Source organism: Squalius cephalus (assembly GCF_949319135.1).
Source record: "Squalius cephalus genome assembly, chromosome: 21".
NCBI lineage: Eukaryota > Metazoa > Chordata > Actinopteri > Cypriniformes > Leuciscidae > Squalius > Squalius cephalus.
The window spans coordinates 15597214-15616416 of record NC_137142.1 but is presented as its reverse complement, the minus strand read 5'-3'; the positions used below and the strand labels follow the sequence as shown (position 1 = coordinate 15616416).

At 40.8% G+C, this 19203-nt stretch overlaps 1 protein-coding gene across 1 annotated transcript; it reads right to left on the bottom strand.

Annotated features, from left to right (window-relative positions):
- Positions 1 to 8: 8 nt before the first annotated feature.
- On the bottom strand, positions 9 to 18910 carry sos2 (son of sevenless homolog 2). The gene is made up of 23 exons (XM_079856240.1): positions 18101 to 18910; positions 16028 to 16153; positions 12648 to 12779; positions 12383 to 12547; positions 10048 to 10254; positions 9763 to 9906; positions 9535 to 9645; positions 8622 to 8720; positions 8398 to 8525; positions 7659 to 8314; positions 7421 to 7502; positions 6856 to 6978; positions 5871 to 5983; positions 5518 to 5740; positions 5321 to 5440; positions 5015 to 5177; positions 4789 to 4906; positions 4122 to 4294; positions 3452 to 3568; positions 2895 to 3156; positions 2763 to 2801; positions 2566 to 2672; positions 9 to 1946 (listed from the first exon to the last, which is right to left on the bottom strand). Exons 1-23 carry the CDS (start codon positions 18173 to 18175, stop codon positions 1398 to 1400), a joined length of 4032 nt encoding a protein of 1343 aa, XP_079712366.1. The 5' UTR covers positions 18176 to 18910; the 3' UTR covers positions 9 to 1397.
- Between the last annotated feature and the right edge of the window lie 293 nt (positions 18911 to 19203).

The following is a 19203-nucleotide window of genomic DNA, read 5'->3' as shown; positions in this document are numbered from 1 at the left end:
CATTCCGTAGAAAATAAGACTGCGTGTTTATTAATGAGTCTCATGGAGAACATGGTACAAAAGCAGTTACAGGCCTTGAATGCGCACAGACACACATACACACACACACACATACTGAAACAGTGAGTTTTTGGGGATTTACTAACACTTCAAACCAATTGACAAATCAGCTCAGTGGGAAAGGCCAGTATGAGTGTCTACACATACAGGATGTGACATCACTACAGAACACTGCAGTCCCTCTATGGCTGATCGCCATGGTCAATTTGATAGGAATTGCTCTGGTGACAAAGCCCTTCCTGTGTGGACCTGGTTTGGTTGATGAGAGGACCTGAATGAAAGCAGGAGGCGTGATTTACAATAGAACATTCGGCCCGCAGCGCTGTGTCCCTAAGTACATGAGTTTGGGACACAGCCCGACGGTTGTCCCGGCCAGCCCAGAGGACGGGGGTCAGCAGGACAGGGTCATAAGGTCACAGGATTGTGAGTTTGAGTCCTCTGCTTCTTTGTAACAGTACTGCCCTAAAGTGCAAAAAAAGGCTCACCGCACACTATTAAGACACACAAACTTGACACTGGTCCACACCAAACACTCTACAACAGTGTGTGAATCTGGTGGGTCTCAGACTGAGATTGTCAGTAGATACATCAGCAACTGGGGCGCCGAGGTGAGAAGTGAGGGCAGATATGTTACTCTGTACAGAATACTTGGAGCACGCGCACGCACACACACACACACACACACACACACACACGAACGGAGGTGTTGTCTAGACATTTGTTCTAAGCATGGTCAAGGCGAATGCTTTCAGACACTTCAATTTTGTTCAGTACTGATATTGAAGGCACATTAAGAGTCTGGAGCGAAAATCACGAGTCGTAAGTATTGGTGGAGGGGTGTGGCTTGTGATGAATCGATGAATAGATGAGTACGCCTTTGGGGGGGGGGGGGGGGGGGGGGCTGGGGGGGGTTAAGACATCATATTGGCTTTAAATAGTGTGAGGAAAAACCCTCACCAAAATGTCAAGAGTTCACCTGAAGGGTACAATCTCTGGTCAAGGTCACAGCTGTGAGTTAAAGGCAACTGAAGAGAGGCGTGCTGAGGGTGTTCGGGTTGAACCCTGGTTGACCTTTGACCTGCAACCAAATAAACATCCACAGCAGAGTCTAATGATGGTGAAAGGCCTCAGAGCTGCATTTTCATTCGAGAATGTGCTGTTGACGAGCACATGACCTTGCGTAGCTCTGCATGCTGAATGCGAAAGAAAATGAGTGAATCACATTCCTCAAGAGCAATGACCATCTTCAGGTTTCGACTAGCATCAGATTGTCTGGTTCCAGGTTAAACAATGTTAAAACACACACACTCGCGTCTCTATTTTAGGGCGGGATGCTCTTATTCGTTGCTGTCCCTGTTGTCGACTAGCGAGAGAGTGTGTAGCGATGGCTGCGAGAGAGTGTGTGTTGATTGAGAGAGTTCTCTCTTGTAAGTCTTGGGTGGCAGTTTTGGCAGCGCGGGGGTGGAGTTGTGACGAGGCGGTATGGGAGGTGCTGGAGTGGGTGGGGGCAGGTGGACCAGAATGGGCTGACTGAAGCTGGGCGTGCAGGGGCGGCGAGGCACGCGTGGAGAAGGTGTGCCCGGGGGCGGAGCACGGGGAGAGGGCGTGCCGGGTGGGGTGTTGGGAGTGCTAGGCGAGCTGGTGAAGTCCCAGTGGAAACGGATCCCTGGAGATGGCTGCATGTTCACCGGATAGTTGATGAAGATCTCGGGTGGTCGTTGTGGAACCGGTGGAGGCGTGTCTGGAAGGGGATCGCGGGGCGGAGGGGGTGGGGGGCTCGGCAGCGGCCCCTCCGTCGGCCCGTTGATCACCGGAACGCGTGGCTGCAGGCGAGGAGGAGGAGGCAGTCGTGGTGGAATGGCAGGAGGACTTTCAGACCTGAAACTCTGCAAAGAATAGATTGCACTCGTGTGAATGTGACGGCACAACATGATGAACTTAGCCTGTGAAATGAAAGCATTTTCACAAGGGTTCTCCTACTTTTGGACCCCATAGTAATGTGTATGGATATGTACTACAACATGTGGCGGTAGTGATTATTGTATCGTTGCACTGGAGCAGCTCTAAATGTGGGATCTGCCATTAAATGAAAAATAAAATATGATGGAATGATACAATGAAGAGTGAAAGTAAGAGAAGTTCATACATTGTATAAGGCATAATTTAAGTATGAAAATGACTAGAGAAAAACTCTATTACTAAACAAATTAAACCAACTAATATGATTCGCATTCTATGTCCATTCTTGTTTTTTTTAAATTACAAATGCAATGATAATACAGGTATTGGTAAGTACACAAAAAAATGAAAGTATCAGTATCATACTCATTCTGGAAAATCAACATTAGGGAATGATTAAAAAAAATGAGTGTTGCATGTTTTCAAAAATTAAGAGAAATATTTAGTTAAAAGCTGTAATTTGTAAAAGCGTGCCTCTTAATTTTTTAAATCATGAGTAGCACGTATAGTTTCAAAGTATCTTCCTCAACACAGTATGTAAGTCACCTTGGACTCTGAAGAGGTATCTTTCCTGCGGGGAGGTAATGGAGGGGGTTTAAGTAGCTCATCGCCCATCAACTGGTGTAAACTGCCACATGACACAGACTGGAACTCTGACAAAAAGAGAGAAGTATACAGTCTCATGGTCTGTCACAAAAACCATAAGCAGAAGAGCACTGCTTGAGGAAAATCGTAAAACTTACTGGACTGGGGCAGCAAAACTGGGGCAAATATGGTGTTACCTGCAGAAAAACACAAAATGGCATTTAGGTCATGCATAACTTTGTTTGTAGCTGATTGGTATCCACTGAGCTGCCACAGATCCCCTCTCTCACCGCAGGAGCTGCTCAGGTCGTGCTCCATGAACACAGAGTTGAAGTCAGAGCTGGCAGACTGTGGAGGCGTGGGTGTGTTCGGAGAGGTGGGGAGAGAAGGAGGGGTTTCAGGTTCTGTTTCTGCGATGCTTCTGAAGGTGATTTTGTGAGGTGGTTCTCGTTCTAATGGCACTGGGTGACCTTTCAGCGTTCCTCCTCCTCCTGACGCCTGCCGCACCGGCCGAACGCCGGGAGACTTCAGAGTATACGTAGTCTTTCTGGGCTATATGACACAACACACTCAGTTGCAAGACAAAACTGCTGTGTAAACTTAAACACTTCATATTACCCACAGTGAAAAGGAAACAACACATTCTGACTCCATTTTATTCATGTTAAAGTTGAAGAGTTCCTTTAAAAAAAAAACTTTAATGACAAAGTTTTAAAAAATCTTAAACAACATGTAAATGTAAAAAAAGGTCGTTTTTGTATTATTTGATCATTAAAATAGAGTAATTTAGACACCATCCTGATTCATCTCTTAACTATGACATACAGTGATTTTAACAAAAACTCACAAATCTGGATGGTTGTTTGCAGTTCCGTGGTTCGATCTCTAGAGACTTGTTGAACAGGTAGTCAGAAAACTCTTTTTCACTCATGTTTTCCATTGGATTCAGATTCTCAAAAAACCTCTGCAAGACAAAAAGACAATCTCAAATTTCTCCTCTAAAATTAAAGTTGAGTGTTCATTGGAGTGGTCCTAGACTTTGGGAGATTTGTCGCACTTGAATTTGGAATACACCAATAAATTTGACTGGATTCTAGGATTGTGATTGTAATAAAAATAGTAACAAATCCTTCCCTCGCGGGTCAATTTGACACCCGTAGGAATGAATGGGAATTTTTAGTTATATGTCTTTTTTTTTTTTTTATCTGGCACAATCCAGAACAAAAACACTCACAAATGAAGATATGAGACTATATAACATCCCCAAAGCAGAACACACTCACATGCATACACACATGGGGGGAGGGGGGGGGGCATAAAACAGAGGCAATATTTCTTTTTTGTAATAAAAATCACATATATGAAGTGGTTAGATTAAAACATTTACAATGCAGAACAAAAAAAAAAGGGCTTCGGGTAATTTGTTACAGGTACAGGAAGAGAGGAAAAGGGTTAAACTCATGAGAATGAGAGAGGGGAATAGGAAAACAGTGTGAGTGATAGATGAACATATAAACCTTTATGTCGTGTTCCACTTTGAGGCAGTAGGGTTGGTTCTGGTACTGCTGGATTTCTCCAGTGATTTCTGCTACTTTGCGTCTTTTGCTAAAGTTGATCAGTTCTTTCCCGTCACGCTTTAGGAAATCTGGATTCCCCTCTTCAGTCTTCAAAATGTTAGTCAGGTAGATACCTGAATACACAAAACAGACAGGAAACATCACATATGCCATACACTACTCTTCATTAGTTTGGGGTCAGTAAGATTTTTGTTTTTAAAGAAATTAATGCTTTTATTCAGGTAGGACAGATTAAATGAATCAAAAGTGGCAGTGAAGAAATGTATAATTACAATGTTATAAACGTTTTCAATTTCAAATAACTTTCTATTCATTTAAGAATCAGTTCCCACAAAAATATTAAGTGACAACTGTTTTTTAAAGTCTGGAGAAATGGCTGCAAAAATTCAGCTTTGCCATCACAGGAATACATTATATTTTCAAATATATTCATACAGAAAACTGTAATATTTCACAATATTACTGGTTTTACTGTATAAATACAGTAAATAAATGCAGCCTTGGAGAGCATTTAAAAAATAAATAAATAATTGCCATCCCCAAACTTTTGCACAGTAGTGTAATTGTATATACATGCTATTTTGTTACAAGCAGCTCTTTCTCTTACCAAAGAAGGGTACACAAGGTGGGTTGATGGATTTGAGCTTGGCGAGGTATTTCTTAAAATGATCCTGACTAAGTTCAACGGCTTCCTCTAGAATCCTCCTCTTCCTCTCAGGTACGGCCTACATATAAACAACAAAACCACATATACTGTACCGTTATCTGGTTATCTGTCATTTACTATTCAGATTCACATTGTGAGTGCATTCAATGATACATGAACAGGTCACCTCAAAGGTGTGGTCCAGACGATACACCGGTACTGAGTTGATGGCGCTTACAATCTCCAAAACTCCATTAAAGTTATTGAGCTCTTGAAACACCTGCAGGATCTCAATAATACGGGAGAACACAGCAACTCTCTCGTCCACATTTTCAGCCTCTACAATACACCTGAGTGACAGAGAGAGAAACTAAGAATTAAAGTACTTATATAATTTAAAATATTGAGACTGGTGATAATGGTTTTTCTGCAAGATAAAATGTGTTGTATTGTTCATGGAGATGATGCAGTTGGCTAAGGGCTAGTTACTCACTTCTCAAACCACAGTGTGAGGTTGGTTGTGTGTCTGATCATCCTCAGCAGATTTGGAGAATTCTTCTCTTTATCTTCCTTTGTCCAAACACTGCCTACCAGCTCAGATGGACGAACGGCTCTATGCAAACAAATGTACAATAGTTAGTTAATGTACTGTCTTTCTTATTCTCATGCTTAAAGTTCTGATTGGCTCACCTGTATAGATCAGACTCTAGAAGTGTTAACTGGCGAGCAATTTCTATTGGATGAAGAGTCATGAGGTCAAAGGTTTCGACCTGGCCTGGACGGCTGATGTGCCATTCGATAGGAGGAGGTGGGCTCTCAAAGGTAATGTTGTGACTAATGCCATTAGACTGAGTTTGTATCTTACGTCTCATGATCTTACTGATAGACTCCACCCACTTACGCATTGATTTACCTGAAAACAGAACATCCTACTATCAGTCTCTGAGCTTGTGTGTGTCTCATTGAGTATGCGTGCATGTATGAGAATCTGCAGCAATGTATGTCAGGGTGTGTATAAATGTGTATTAAGAGTGTGTACGTACCTCTAAGCTGTGTGGTGCTGGTGAGGTATTCTTTAAGTCTTCCGCAGAGTTCAGGATCATTCTCAAAGTCATAAAAGTGATGTTCCACCCACTGACGGAATACATTCAGAACCCTAATGACACACACAGACATCAGACCGACATGCTCACTGTGGCGACTTATACAACAGCACATTGACTGAAATGACCACGGAGAAGATGGAGCAACAACAGGATGCATGTGAGTCTTACAAAAACAAGCCCACCACCACCAAAAAAAGAACAAAAAAAACAAAAAACAAAAAAAAACACACCATATAAACACACTACAGTTCAAAAGATTTTTTATTTATTTAATACTTTTATTCAGCAAAGATGCATTAAATCAAATTAATGGATTAAAATGATCGAAATTGACATTAAAGACTTTAACATTGTTGCAACAAATTTTTACTTCAAGTAAATGCTGTTCTTTTGAACTTCCTATTCATCAAAGAATGTTAAAGGTGGTATCAGCGATTTCAGGCCCAAACATAAATGATCACATTCATCTAATATTTCCTAACGATCCGCTAGCTGCCCGCCCCATAAGCATGTTGTCAAAAAAACGCGTCTCTGTAGGCAGCCTAGGCTCTGAGATCTGCACACAAAAACAGTTGGTATCAACATCACTCAAAACCAAAATAAATAGTGTTCCAACCAATCACCGACAGGGGCGGGTGTTGTGAGGTTTTTGCGTGCAGCCGTCATAGGCAGCCGTGCACGAGCGCAAAACCTCACAATACCCACCCCTGTCGGTGATTGGTTGGAACACTATTTATTTTGGTTTTGAGTGATGTTGATACCAACTGTTTTTGTGTGCAGATCTCAGAGCCTAGGCTGCCTACAGAGACATAAAATACATCAAATATATTCAAAGAGTAAACAGTTATTTTAAACTGTTATAATATTATGAGTGCATCATGTATGAGTGTGCATGGCAATTGAGAATGCGTGTTTGTTTTACCGGAGTTGGACAGGCTGCACGTATTCCCTGCGAAATCTCTGAAGCTCAGCTGCCATTGGTTGCTCTCCGTTCCAGAGTGCCTCTCGGTCCGCTTCTGATGGCTCGGGCTCTGGAATCTCAATCCTGAAGCATCATGGGGAAACAAGTACAACCAAATTACATGCATATACGGTACATCCTAACATGAAAGGCAAACAAAACAAGAAAAATCAGACAATGTTACGTAGGCAAACAAATGTGTAAAGGAAACAAACTCCTTGACAGACATGTCAATATTTTAGGGCGGAAGGAACACTGAAAAATTCTACAGAATTCCTTTATTTTAATTGGGTGATGCTTCTCTAATGCAAATGTTTACTCAGCAGTGTAATGAAACTCCTGTGCATAGACTTGGTGATCTAATGCGACAGACTCAAAAGCTCCTTTGACAGTGACCAATCATAAGACAGGACATTTGCATACAACAGCATGGCAGAGGCCAGAGACAAAATAAAATTCTACAAATGTGTAGAACTTTATGCAAACTTTACTTAAGTGTAGAATTTCAAGTGTATGTGCTCTTTACCTTTCAATCAGTAGTGTGAGCAGGTCTTGGGGTTTACAGAAAGAGCGGTATGTAGTCAGAAATGTACGCACGAAATTTGGGTCTGTAAGAAAAAGAGGAAATGTACATAAAAACATACTCGGGGACCAAATCAAATAACCAACACATACACTACAAGTCAAGAGTTTGGACACACTTAACAGAACATTTGTCATGATCTTAAAAACCTTTTGAACTAAGGGGGATTCTTGTTCTGTACCTGCGTACATGTGGTATGTCAGTCTCTCAATGAGCTTGACCACTGTCCCGGCTTTAATAATGGGGATTCCAGTCTTACTCTGCGCTCCCTCCTCAAACACTATGTTCTCTTCAGAGTCCTGGATGGCAAACCGGTAGACATCCGGTGATGGCAGCCTCAGTGGTTGTGCTTGTTCCTCGCGGTGCAGGACGGTGTCCAGCATGCGGTCCAGAGTGGGCCGGTACTGCAGCGTGACCAATGCAGCCATCCACGCGCTCTTCTCTTCTGCCGAACGCGCACCAAATACGGCACTGCTTTCCTCACGGCCAACCAGCTCAAATGCGTGACGAAACTCAGATGAATCTTCGCGATCTACGATGCGATACTTGCGTAACACAAACTTCTCTTTTAGACGAAACTCCGCTGCACTGCCAGCCCCTGGCAACCGGGAGCTCTGGTTGGCTTTGCAGCTTATCATGAGGCCGTCGAACAGGAAGTTGTGCCGTTCATGCTTGGCACCAGCCCGTAGGAGTGCCCCCTCCAGGATGAACTGGCTGCAGCACTGCCCGATATCTCTGCCTTCCCAGCCATCAATACTCTTCTGGATGTCATTCATACGCTTTATTGCTGCCTGCTTACTGCGAGATGCACGACTATATAACCGATATAGGGGCTCCCTAAAAGAGAGTCACAAGAACGAGAGATGAAAATGGTGTTTGGTACAGACACATAGTTGTGCAAGCCCTAGTGTTTCTGTTACCCTTGTTTGCGCCGTGGTTGGTGTTTAGTATATATGCGTTCAATGCTGCATTGTAGGTTGATCAGTGCAGTCTGAGCCTGTTTTAAACACTCTCTGTCATCCTGGTCTTCACTGCACTCCTGTAATTGCTACAGAGAGACAATGATCTCAATGAACCTCAAATAACGCAAGATTACATACCTATTGGTTACTGATTGAGTGTGACTGATATGTTTAGTACTCACCTGTAACAGTTCAAAGTAGTGCATGCAGTGGTAAACTGGAACCATCATCAACTGAGGAAGCACATACTGCACTGCCTCCTTAAAACCCTCTGCAATTGACTAAAACACACAAAAACACCACATGAGACAGAACATAAGAGCTCATGCCTGCAGAGATAAAGACTTTGACTCCACCGCCCTCCCTCTCTCTGACCCCACAGGTCTCTTTTCAGATTGTATTACTTGCCTTTAAAATGTGGTACATATGATTTCCTAGTTAAACTGATGAAGGAGCAGGTTGTCTTTATAAGCACAACTATAAAAACAGTGCTTCAAAGTGCAGTTAGGCTAGAGTTTATCACTAGCCTATGTAAAATAAACAATATATCTAAATAAATAATTAAATTGATTAATAAAGTAGTACAAAACTAAAACAAAATCCTTAGTGTTTGGAGATTTTGGTTATTTTTAAACAGGTTTTGAATTTAGAAGGGATGCACAATATACCAATACCATATTAGTTAACCGTTGTTAACAAAAACATACTAAACTAAAATATAAATAAGATGGAAAATTTAAACCTAAAAACATATATTTTCATTTTTTTAAATAAATAAATGTTGTTTTGGCGAGAGAGAGAGAGAGAGAGAGAGAGAGATGCGGTACCGCTGAATCTCTCGCACCATTTTCAAATGAATGATTTGATCTGATATTGTTTGTGGATTCATTTACTCATCTAATCTACATGTAATAGTAAACACATTTTTGTGGGAATTTCCCACATTATAAGTGCGAAACCTGCAGGAATGAGTAAAATTATTCACACTCTACTATGCACAATACCCACAATCCAGAAATTCAGAAAAAAAAAAAAAAAAAAAAAAAATATTGGTCGGGTGACCAATTCAGTGAACCTATCAGTGATGGTGCTGACCTGAAAGTGCAGAGCAACAGTGGGGCGGGACATCAGAGTGTTGAAATGTTGACAGAATTCTTTAGAGAGGATGTCCTGAGAGAGTGTCTCATAGGGATCAAATGCCTGCTCCTGTACACAACAGACACATACATAGACATTTCTAACAGCACTCTAATGTACTCCTGGAGCTGTGGATGATCCTTCTCATTTGTGAACTTTGACGAGTGTCTATGACTTTATTTGTACCTCAGCGAGGTCTTCGAAGCAGCTGCCCACAAGGGGGTGTGGACTCCCATCAGCTGTCATTTCTACAGCATCCTCAATAAGACCCAACAGTTTAACAGTTAACTCATGGACCTCTAGAATATTACTGAATGCCAGCTCCACATCCTACACACATCACAGAGAGAGAGAAAACTGAGAATAAATGACAATAAAGAGAATGTAGAGAGCTAATCCCTGCAAATTGATGTCAATACGTATGCTCATTTACATAGACAACTCATGTGCTGATTGGTCAGAAGAACACACCTGAGAGGAGAAGAGTTTGCTATTGGACATAAAGGCTTGGCGGAATACTTTGATGATGAGATCGAGTTCCCGCAGATACTGACGTTCCTCAGCGATCTCCAGACGCACCAGATCATCATATGTGAGCACACCAGAGGAAGACACCTCCTCTACACTTTGAGACACCAGCCCCATCTCCTCTTCCTGATCGAACATATCCATTAACACCTGAAGGCACACAAAAGCAATATTAGGGATCTTAATACATCAAAATATTTAATTGGAACTTGATTTATGATTTATGTAATACATTTTTTATTAATCTTAGTGTTCAGATCTTTTAGTCCAGAATAATCTTTCATTATTTCTTTAGTGTAATGGAGTGAAGCAGCTTTGGGACAATTTTTTTTGTTATTAATAATAATAATAATAATAATAATAATAATAATTATTATTTTTATTATCATTATTGTTAGTATAAACCATAATAATGATAATCATGATAATATCACAGGCCTCTGTGGATCACAATGTCTGTTAAAGGGACACTATGCAAGTCTGAGTGTTTTTTCTCTACGAGCTCCCCCTAGTGTCTGGTAGTATAATGCTTTCAAACACTCTGTCGTAAAAACGAACTGTTGTCCCTCCCCCCTCGCCACGAGCAACCCAGCTGATCAGCTGTCAACCCAGCTGAGCAGAGGAACCGGCTATTTCAAAACCAGTTATGTCTACCGAGGCAAGTAAAGCAATACTTTCTTTCCAACTGATGGCGATTTTTTTATTTATTGTGTTGTCATGCATACTAGTATTTTTACCGGGAACGAACGATATGAACGAGGCGAACTACTGCTTTCGTGTTTGTTTGTTTGTTTGTTTTTGGGAGAATGGGCATGAGCATAAAAAAAATATATATATCGGAGGCTAATATTTGTCTAAAGTTATATTAGCAAGGTCTATAAGTTCATCTGGTAGAATGATGGTTTACCTTTGCTTGTCTAAGAAAACATCAGAACGTTTTTTCTAGCTCGATCATGATATGTGCAACATTTTGCGCGTCTGATATTGCCTATTATCAGACACGTTGACTTAGTGACATAAAATAAAAGTGTAAGTTACACAAATAAAACCGACAGAGGAACGGCCAAACAACTACAGAAATCAAACGTGTTTGCTATGACAATGCTAACATCAAAGTTATAGTATCTAGCGTACTAGTAAGCCCCTAACAGACAGCGATCATAATAAAAACCTTTACAGACAATAGCAAACATCCTGAGGTCGCAATTACTTGAAATTTAAATATTAAACACAGTTTATTCCAAAGATACTTACAAGTGCAACAGCAGGATCAGCATCCGTTTTGCAGGCTTCTGTTTCTCTCAGTTCTCACTATTCTGAAAAAGCCGGTCCGATATTTAACTTTACTCGAGTCTGACTTATTGCTCGGTCAGTCTCCCGTTTCCTCTTTCGTTGGTCCTCCGACAAAGATTTCCTAGCTTTCTGCTTCTTTTTTACAGGCTCAGCCTCAGCCATAACTCAATCTATCGTTGCCCTTTGCTTATAGCTAGCCCGCCGGTGCTTGAATAGGGGCGTGTACGTGTGCAGTGCCGTCAAGCAATTCGTTACATCGCGAGACCTGATATCACGCGATACTTCCTGACACCGACCCGCGTCCCAAAGTTGCAAGTGAGTTTTTTCCGCTCTCGGGCACCAGGGGGGTGCGAAACCACCACCATTCAACCCGAAATAAGTAATATAACCATTCCACTGACTCCGAAGCTGTTCAGTTAAGGTTAAAAAGTTACCTAGAGCACCTTTAAGGTCAGTAAGCATCAAAACAATTCAGATATTTTGGTTTTAGATAACAATATCGTTAGGGTATGAAAGTAAAAACATAAAGAAGAAACATGAAACCAGCTTGAATGAAAAAGCATTATTTCTCAGAACCTGACATGTATTTTAAACTAGACTTTTCATCTAGTTTATCATTTAGGACTTTATTTGTCATTGACCCTAGAACCACTGACATATTTTGCAGGTTTAAGATTTGATGAACTTCATGGATAATTAAATTTAGTGTAACAAAGACTGCAAATGACTTGGTTTCTGTTTCTTAATTAATTACCTATCTTGATTTAATTTATAATTTATTTAGGCATTAAGAATGCTTTTCTCCATGTTTCAGACACAATAGAATGATACTCTTATGACAATCCAAATAATTGTCATAATTAAAGGTGTAATATCACTAAATGTATTTAGTGATTTATTTATTTTTACTTGTAACATGCTTTCAGGAAACAAAAACTTTTTATGCACACACATGACGAATCACACACACACACACATTTCTGACCTTGTCAGCACACATGGAGACAGTGATGTCCTGCTGGCTGATCTCGTAATGTCGAATGTTGCTCACGTAATTTCCAGCCAGCTTGAGGATGTCGGCTGAGATGTACTCCAACACAGCAACAATATACAGACACACATGATAGTCGATCTTATAGCCCAGCACCTCCTGCACACACAAAATCAGACACGTGTTACTCTGTGTGATAGTATGTGAATGCTGTAGATTTAGTAAGATGTGTTTGAGTGGGGTTTTTTTTTTGTTGCACCTTCAGTAGTGGATGTATTTTATCGACTGGCAGCAGCAGTGGGTTCCTTCGCTTGCGCTTCTCTATTGCAGCCTGAGCGTCTGCCATGGCCCATTTATCTATGGGATTCGGGAACGTCTTCTGAACACGATCCTGTGAACACACATCAAGCCAAAGGTGACAAGACCTGTCTTTTATTTTATTTAATAGTGCTGGGCTGTAAGTGTTAATGATAGGCAGCATAACCAAAATCTTATATAATGTTATAAATAATTAATATCTTTGAATGTAACAGTATATTACAATATATTTCTTTTGATCGAACTAAAATAAAACGTTTTTGTTATTTTAATGACCATGTGGTAATGCCTATTTTTGGATAATCCAGGTTATTAAATACTGTAATGAGATGAATAATTCAGGTCAATTATTCAAGATATTTTTCCCATGTAATTTAAATATGTATATATAAAACATGATCAGTTAACAAGTCAGTTAAGCTGACAATCGTGTCAAAGCAGCTGGTACACGGCACGACTGTACTGCACGGCGGATCAATACAGATGTCCTGATTTGATTCGACTCCCGATTCTCAAGATCTCGATACGATTTGATTCAATGATTTCAATTTTCACTGGCCCCACCACAAAATTAATTAAATAAATAAATAAATAAATATAATAATTATTGTTTTTAACCCATGTATCCTTGTGTTGTAATAAATAAGGTTATGAAACCAAAATTATAGATACCAGTGAAATTGAACAATTCTCGCTTCCAATTTTGATACCCCAGCTAAAACTATTATATCCTTATTAAAGTTGCCAAAAAATTATTCAGTGAAGCGCAGTGAGTGATTTATTTGTCTTTTGTTGTTTGATTAACATTAAAAAAATTATTATATTAATAATAACAGTAATTATATTAAGGAATATTATGCTGCTGTCACTTTAAGACAATGCATGGATCCAATATAATGACACATGTGTTGTCTTCTCAAGTGTTTACGTTCTCTTAAGACATAACCAACTAGGCCTTATGCTTACAAGGATAATCGCCATGGCAGGCATTTTGAGATAAATTTGTGTGAAATTGTCCATTCAAGTGCAAAGAGACGTGAAAGAAAATTCATTTTATTATTTGCACGCTGTCTGAGTGCAGCTTTCTATGTGTCTCTCACAAAACTTCTTTTTGCGTCAAATAAAACTTCACACAGCACACTTTTGAGCATGAATGTTTAAATTAGCAAAGCTTAAAAACGCATGCAAATGCTAAACTTTCGTGACCATGCAGCACTGGTCCGATCGGGACAGTGACAGTTCCTTCAATGTCCAGAACGTCTTTCATGCTGAAAGGCGCACCTGCGTCCGCCATAACAGGAGGACATCTAGTGGAGAAGACTAGTAAAAAGATTAACGTCAATCAGATTTTATGTACAATATTTGCGGAAACAAATATGTAAAAAAGATTGATTAGTGGTTTTTGAGAATTAATATCGAATCAACCACATTTTAAAAAACAATGAATCGAAAAATCAATTTTTTTGACCAGCCCTAACGGCGAGCCGGTGGCAATCACATGAGCTTTCACACTAAACACGGAAATTGAAGCTTTCAATGTTGCTGCTATATTAGCTTCGGACAGAAAAAGAAAGAAAATAAAAAGACAAGTGTGCAAATGATTTGGTGAAAAGCAGAGAACAACACAGCCTTTCCTTTCATCAAAAACAATGTATTTGTGTGTGTGTCAGTGTATGCGCACGCTGTAGGGTTGCAGCCACTGGACTATAATAATATTCATAGATCTAGCCTATGTGACGTGGTTGTGTGTGATTTTGCAATAGGGAAGAGTAGGGATGCACCGATACCATTTTTTCAGAACCGATCTGATACCCAAATTTCTGAGTATCAACCGATACCGATACCAATCCGATACCAGTGCAGTTTTTTTTTTTTTTTTAATCAAGTAGAATTTCTATAACTCTGTGTGTTGAACTGATAATCACTCTTTTGTGTGATTACAATATACTAAATACAGACAACTTAATTATAAAGAAAAACAACAAATTTAAGCTAAGCTAAGGCAAACAGATAGTTTTGAACACTGGCTGGTTACGTACTTGCTCAAATTTATTTTGGATCATTTTTAACCCAAAAAAGTTATGGACTGCAGCTTTAAATATTAATTTATATCTCACATTATACTATAGAATGGCTTCAGAACACTTATAATATAGTGCACGAAAACTTTGTGGTGCTTTGTAATGTTTTTGTGCCTTTTGTGGGGCTTAACAATAACACAGAATAGTATACGCACAATATTGGATTTGGATCGGTCTCGTCTGAACCACACCCGATCCGGCAAAGAATGGCAGTATCGGAGACCCCCTAGGGTAGACCCTATACACTGGTCATAATCGTGCTCCCCAATTTACATTATATGAAAAAAGTTTAGACTAAGATTCTGATCGGATGAGCCTCATTTGAAGCTGTTAAAAAACAGCTGACATACACACACCTCTATTGGAATATTCGTCTTGTCCTGGTCTACGACGCGCCAGGCATTACGTAATCACGTTGGAAAGGTCACGCTGGACCTAGGCGGAAGTACCGCCCCATTGTTTACAAAGCGAACGTGCGAAGACTAATACAAAAAACCCTTTAACAAAAAAGGTAAAACAATGCTGTCGGACGATTTTGAAGTTGGAGAAGAAAATGAGACGGAGTTTTTTGCCCTACCCTACCTTTTTGAACCAGAGAACACAGATGAAGACCTTAGGCAGATGGAGGAGACCGCTACGTCCAGCGTGACCTTTCCAACGTGATTACGTAATGCCTGGCGCGTCGCAGACCAGCACAAGACGAACAATTGTGGTTAAAAAGTATATCATTTTTTATTTTATTTAGAAAATGACCGATCGTTTCGCTACATAAGACCCTATTGCTCAGCTGGGATCGTGCAGAGCCCTTTGAAGCACTTCAAAGCCCATTGAAACTGCATTGATTTGGACTTCAACAATTTGGTTACCGTTGAAGTCCACTGTGTGGAGAAAAATCCTGAAATGTTTTCCTCAAAAAACTTAATTTCTTTTCCACTGAAGAAAGAAAGACATGAACATCTTGGATGGCATTGGGGTGAGTAAATTATCAGGAAATTTTCATTCTGAGGTGAACTAATCCTTTAAGTTAAGTTGTACCCTTAAATAACAAAACCTTCTTTCTCTTGATTGTTTAGGACATACGCCGATCCATATTTTTAAATTTCTCCATGTTTCTTTATCAGTCAAAGCTACTAATATTAGCATAAATATATCAATATGTACAGCACAACCTCTGCCAGTTGACATTTCCCATAGTACACTATATTCCATAATACCGCCCATCATTGGTGTGTGCGCGTACCTCGACATCAGCTATTGTTCTAGGCTGTGTGACACACAGCTTGTTCAGGAGCTGTAGTATGAGCGCCTCAATGTGTTGGAGTGCGTCTTCTTTAGCCGACAGGTTTGGATGTACTTGTAACTGCACCTGCACATTTAAAAACAGAGCAATGTTATAAAGGGAACCACAGATGCATTTGAATGGGGAGGAATGGAAAGACAAAAGCACATAAATTCAAATATAAATTGTTTAAAAAAAAATAAAAATCAATCTGGTCTGGGATCACAGATCTCTCACACATTTATAGATATACACACAGGAAGCTACACTGTTACAAAGGCAGCATGACATCATCTGACATACGTACACTGATATGCACCTTCTACACTCCAACTACACACACCTTCTCGGCTCTCAGTTTGGTGGACAAATGAGACAAAAAAACACCTCTCTTTCCCATTTTATCCCCCTCCCACCTTACTGGGCTGTGTCCTTTAATAGGAATGCAGTCTGTTCAGGTACTGTGGCAAAACCAGTTATAGAAAGAAAGTGTGAGAGAGAACAGCATTTGTGTTACGACAGGTGAAAGGTTAAAGGTAAGCACAGGTTTGAAAACAGATTTAATTCCCTTCTGCAGTCCAAAAGTGAAATACTGACCGAAAACACAAAGCAAATGCATGCATGCACATACATACACACACACACACACACACACACACACGCAAATACACAGATGAGAGATGGCTTGTGATCTCTGCACTAGTGTCTGGTTACATGCTGTCCTCCATTAGGCACTGAGAGCTACTCTACTGGGACCCCACAACACACATACACACACACACACACATAGATACAAACACACACTCTACCCCTCTGTCTTCTCCAGGGATGGGGGGATGATAGTAGCAGACAGAAAAGTATTGATGTGGAGAATGGGAGAGTAGGCAGAGAAAATGAAAGATGCGAGTGCACATCCAGAGAGATGCTCTGTATATTTACCTCTTGAAAGTGTAGGTTTGGATGAATAATATAACTCATACAGAACAGCTCTACCAATAAAAGTGAATAATAATATTGTTCACTATTCCCGATTGGGATCAGATATTCTTGTGAATTAGAATGAATTAAAGGGACAGTTCACCCAAAAATGAAATTCTGTTATTTACTCTCTCTCATGTTGTTCCAAACCTGTATGACTTTCTTTCTTCTGAGAAACACTATTTATTTTGAAGAATGTTGTTAACTAGTTTTTGGTTGCTGTTACCTTCCATTGTATTAAAAAAACAAATATCTTCCTTTATGTTCAACAGAAGAAAGATACATACATGTCTGAGACAACATTGGGTACATGAGGGTACACAAACGATGACAATTTTTTGGTGAACTATCCCTTTAACCAACAATCTGTAAATATATTGTTTATAATCAAAGTTCATTCAAGTGTCTGAGTGAGTCACTCACTTCACATACATTTCTAAGGGTTTTCTTGTTTGTTTGGAATCAAAAATCATTTTCAGCATCGCATCAGATCAGATGCAGCCAAAATCTTTCTCTCACAACCACAAACATTCACACACACCATCTGCTCCAAGAGTCTCCTGATGGTGCTGAGATATTTTCATTGCAGTAGTGAGAAAACATGAGGGAGATTTGGAATACATTTGACATTTATTCTGGCAAGGGAAGCCGAGATCACTCAATCATAGATCTAACAGTGCATGATAGTTAGTTACACATTGGACTGTTTGGTCAAAGGTAAAAAGCCCCATCAAAAAGTAAAAGCCAACACTGAACTCCACCTAGACACTGGACATGACATGTCACGTCAAAGTGAGTGTGTGTCATGCATGAAACCGTAACTGTATGTTGTTAAGGCCGTGGCCAATAGTAAAGAAATACTGTTTGCATATTGCACGGATGCATCCTTCAGGAACATCTAAAAACAGACACTATCTACAGCTGTGCAAATCACCATACGGGGAGAACTCTGGATTTCACTTCTGCACAATTACTCTTTAAAACGAACTCATTGCGCCAGAGATTCAATGTAAACACTGTGAAAAGTGCGAATGAGGGACCGAACAGGGTCAGTACCTTTCGCAGTGCCTGCACGAACAGGCCTCGCCATCTCGCGCTGCTCTCCTCGCTGGAGCTGAAGTCGTGCTGCATGGCTGCTCTGCATCGGCCCCGCGCGCTCCCAGCACCGGGAACAACCACACAACTTTAGCCGCTCTCGCGGCGCGCACACACACTCAAAACAAACTCAGACTCTATCACATTTACGGGCCAGTAAGGCTTTTAGACACGTGAAACACCGCATTCTGCAGGGAAAACTGTTTGTAATTCAAATTAAGCCGTTTCGACGAGTGTGAAAGTGTTCGCGTCTCTGTCCTGTCAGCCGTTTGAGTGTCGCGGGTGTCTCGCGCAGCGCTCGTGCGCTAATTAGCCGCTAACATACACCCGAGATTAGCCGCACATGCTAGTCGGGCAGTTCGCCCAGCTGCTCCTCAAACAGGACAGCCGATGTCATGTCTTTCACTCAGGGGGAAATGTTTAAAAAAAGGCGTTGAGCGTCGTCAGGCTGGTGTTCGTCTCGCGGTGTTTTGCCTGCGGTTAACAGCAGCACATCTGGCGGCGCGCGGCGGCTCTGTGGCCTCGAGACTCCTCATGAAGCGCGCGAGCAGGAGTTCCTCCAGCGCGAGACTGTCATGTTGCGAGAGTCCGTCTGCTGGGCATATTCCAGTCACACAAGCGACGTTTGAATCCGTTATATTCCGACGAAAAGTGGGGAGTGCTAATGTCTTTGTTTTTGTTGTTGGCAACGTCCCGATTCAACTCTGATGTGGTGCGCTCGTGTCCATGACGGTGTAATCACAGCTGCTCACTGCGCGCGCTTCCCGCATCTGCGCAGCCCGGAGGGAGGGATCGCCCGCTGTGTGCGAGCGAGAGAGAGAGAGAACAAGCGCAGCAACGTAGCACATACACGATATGTCTTATTTTGGCACAGTAAACACACATACACTCAAACGTGTTTTCTAGAAGTACTTTTTACAGTGAAACTATTGTTTTTGCCTTTCAGTAAAAAGCACTGAATAATCTTGAAGTGCATTGTCAGCGGTATTTACAGATTATATTTTAGATAGTTATTTTAGTTCCTATAGATCTAAAAATCCCCCAAATTTCCAGCCAACCACTGC

Excerpts from the sequence above, each read along its gene's own strand:
- sos2 (XM_079856240.1), bottom strand. The coding sequence starts at position 18,175 with ATGCAGCACGACTTCAGCTCCAGCGAGGAGAGCAGCGCGAGATGGCGA. Across the intron at positions 9,646-9,762 it reads GCTTCGAAGACCTCGCTGAG|GAGCAGGCATTTGATCCCTA; the intron begins GTACAAATAAAG and ends TGTTGTGTACAG. Across the intron at positions 2,673-2,762 it reads AGTTTTGCTGCCCCAGTCCA|AGTTCCAGTCTGTGTCATGT; the intron begins GTAAGTTTTACG and ends TCTTTTTGTCAG.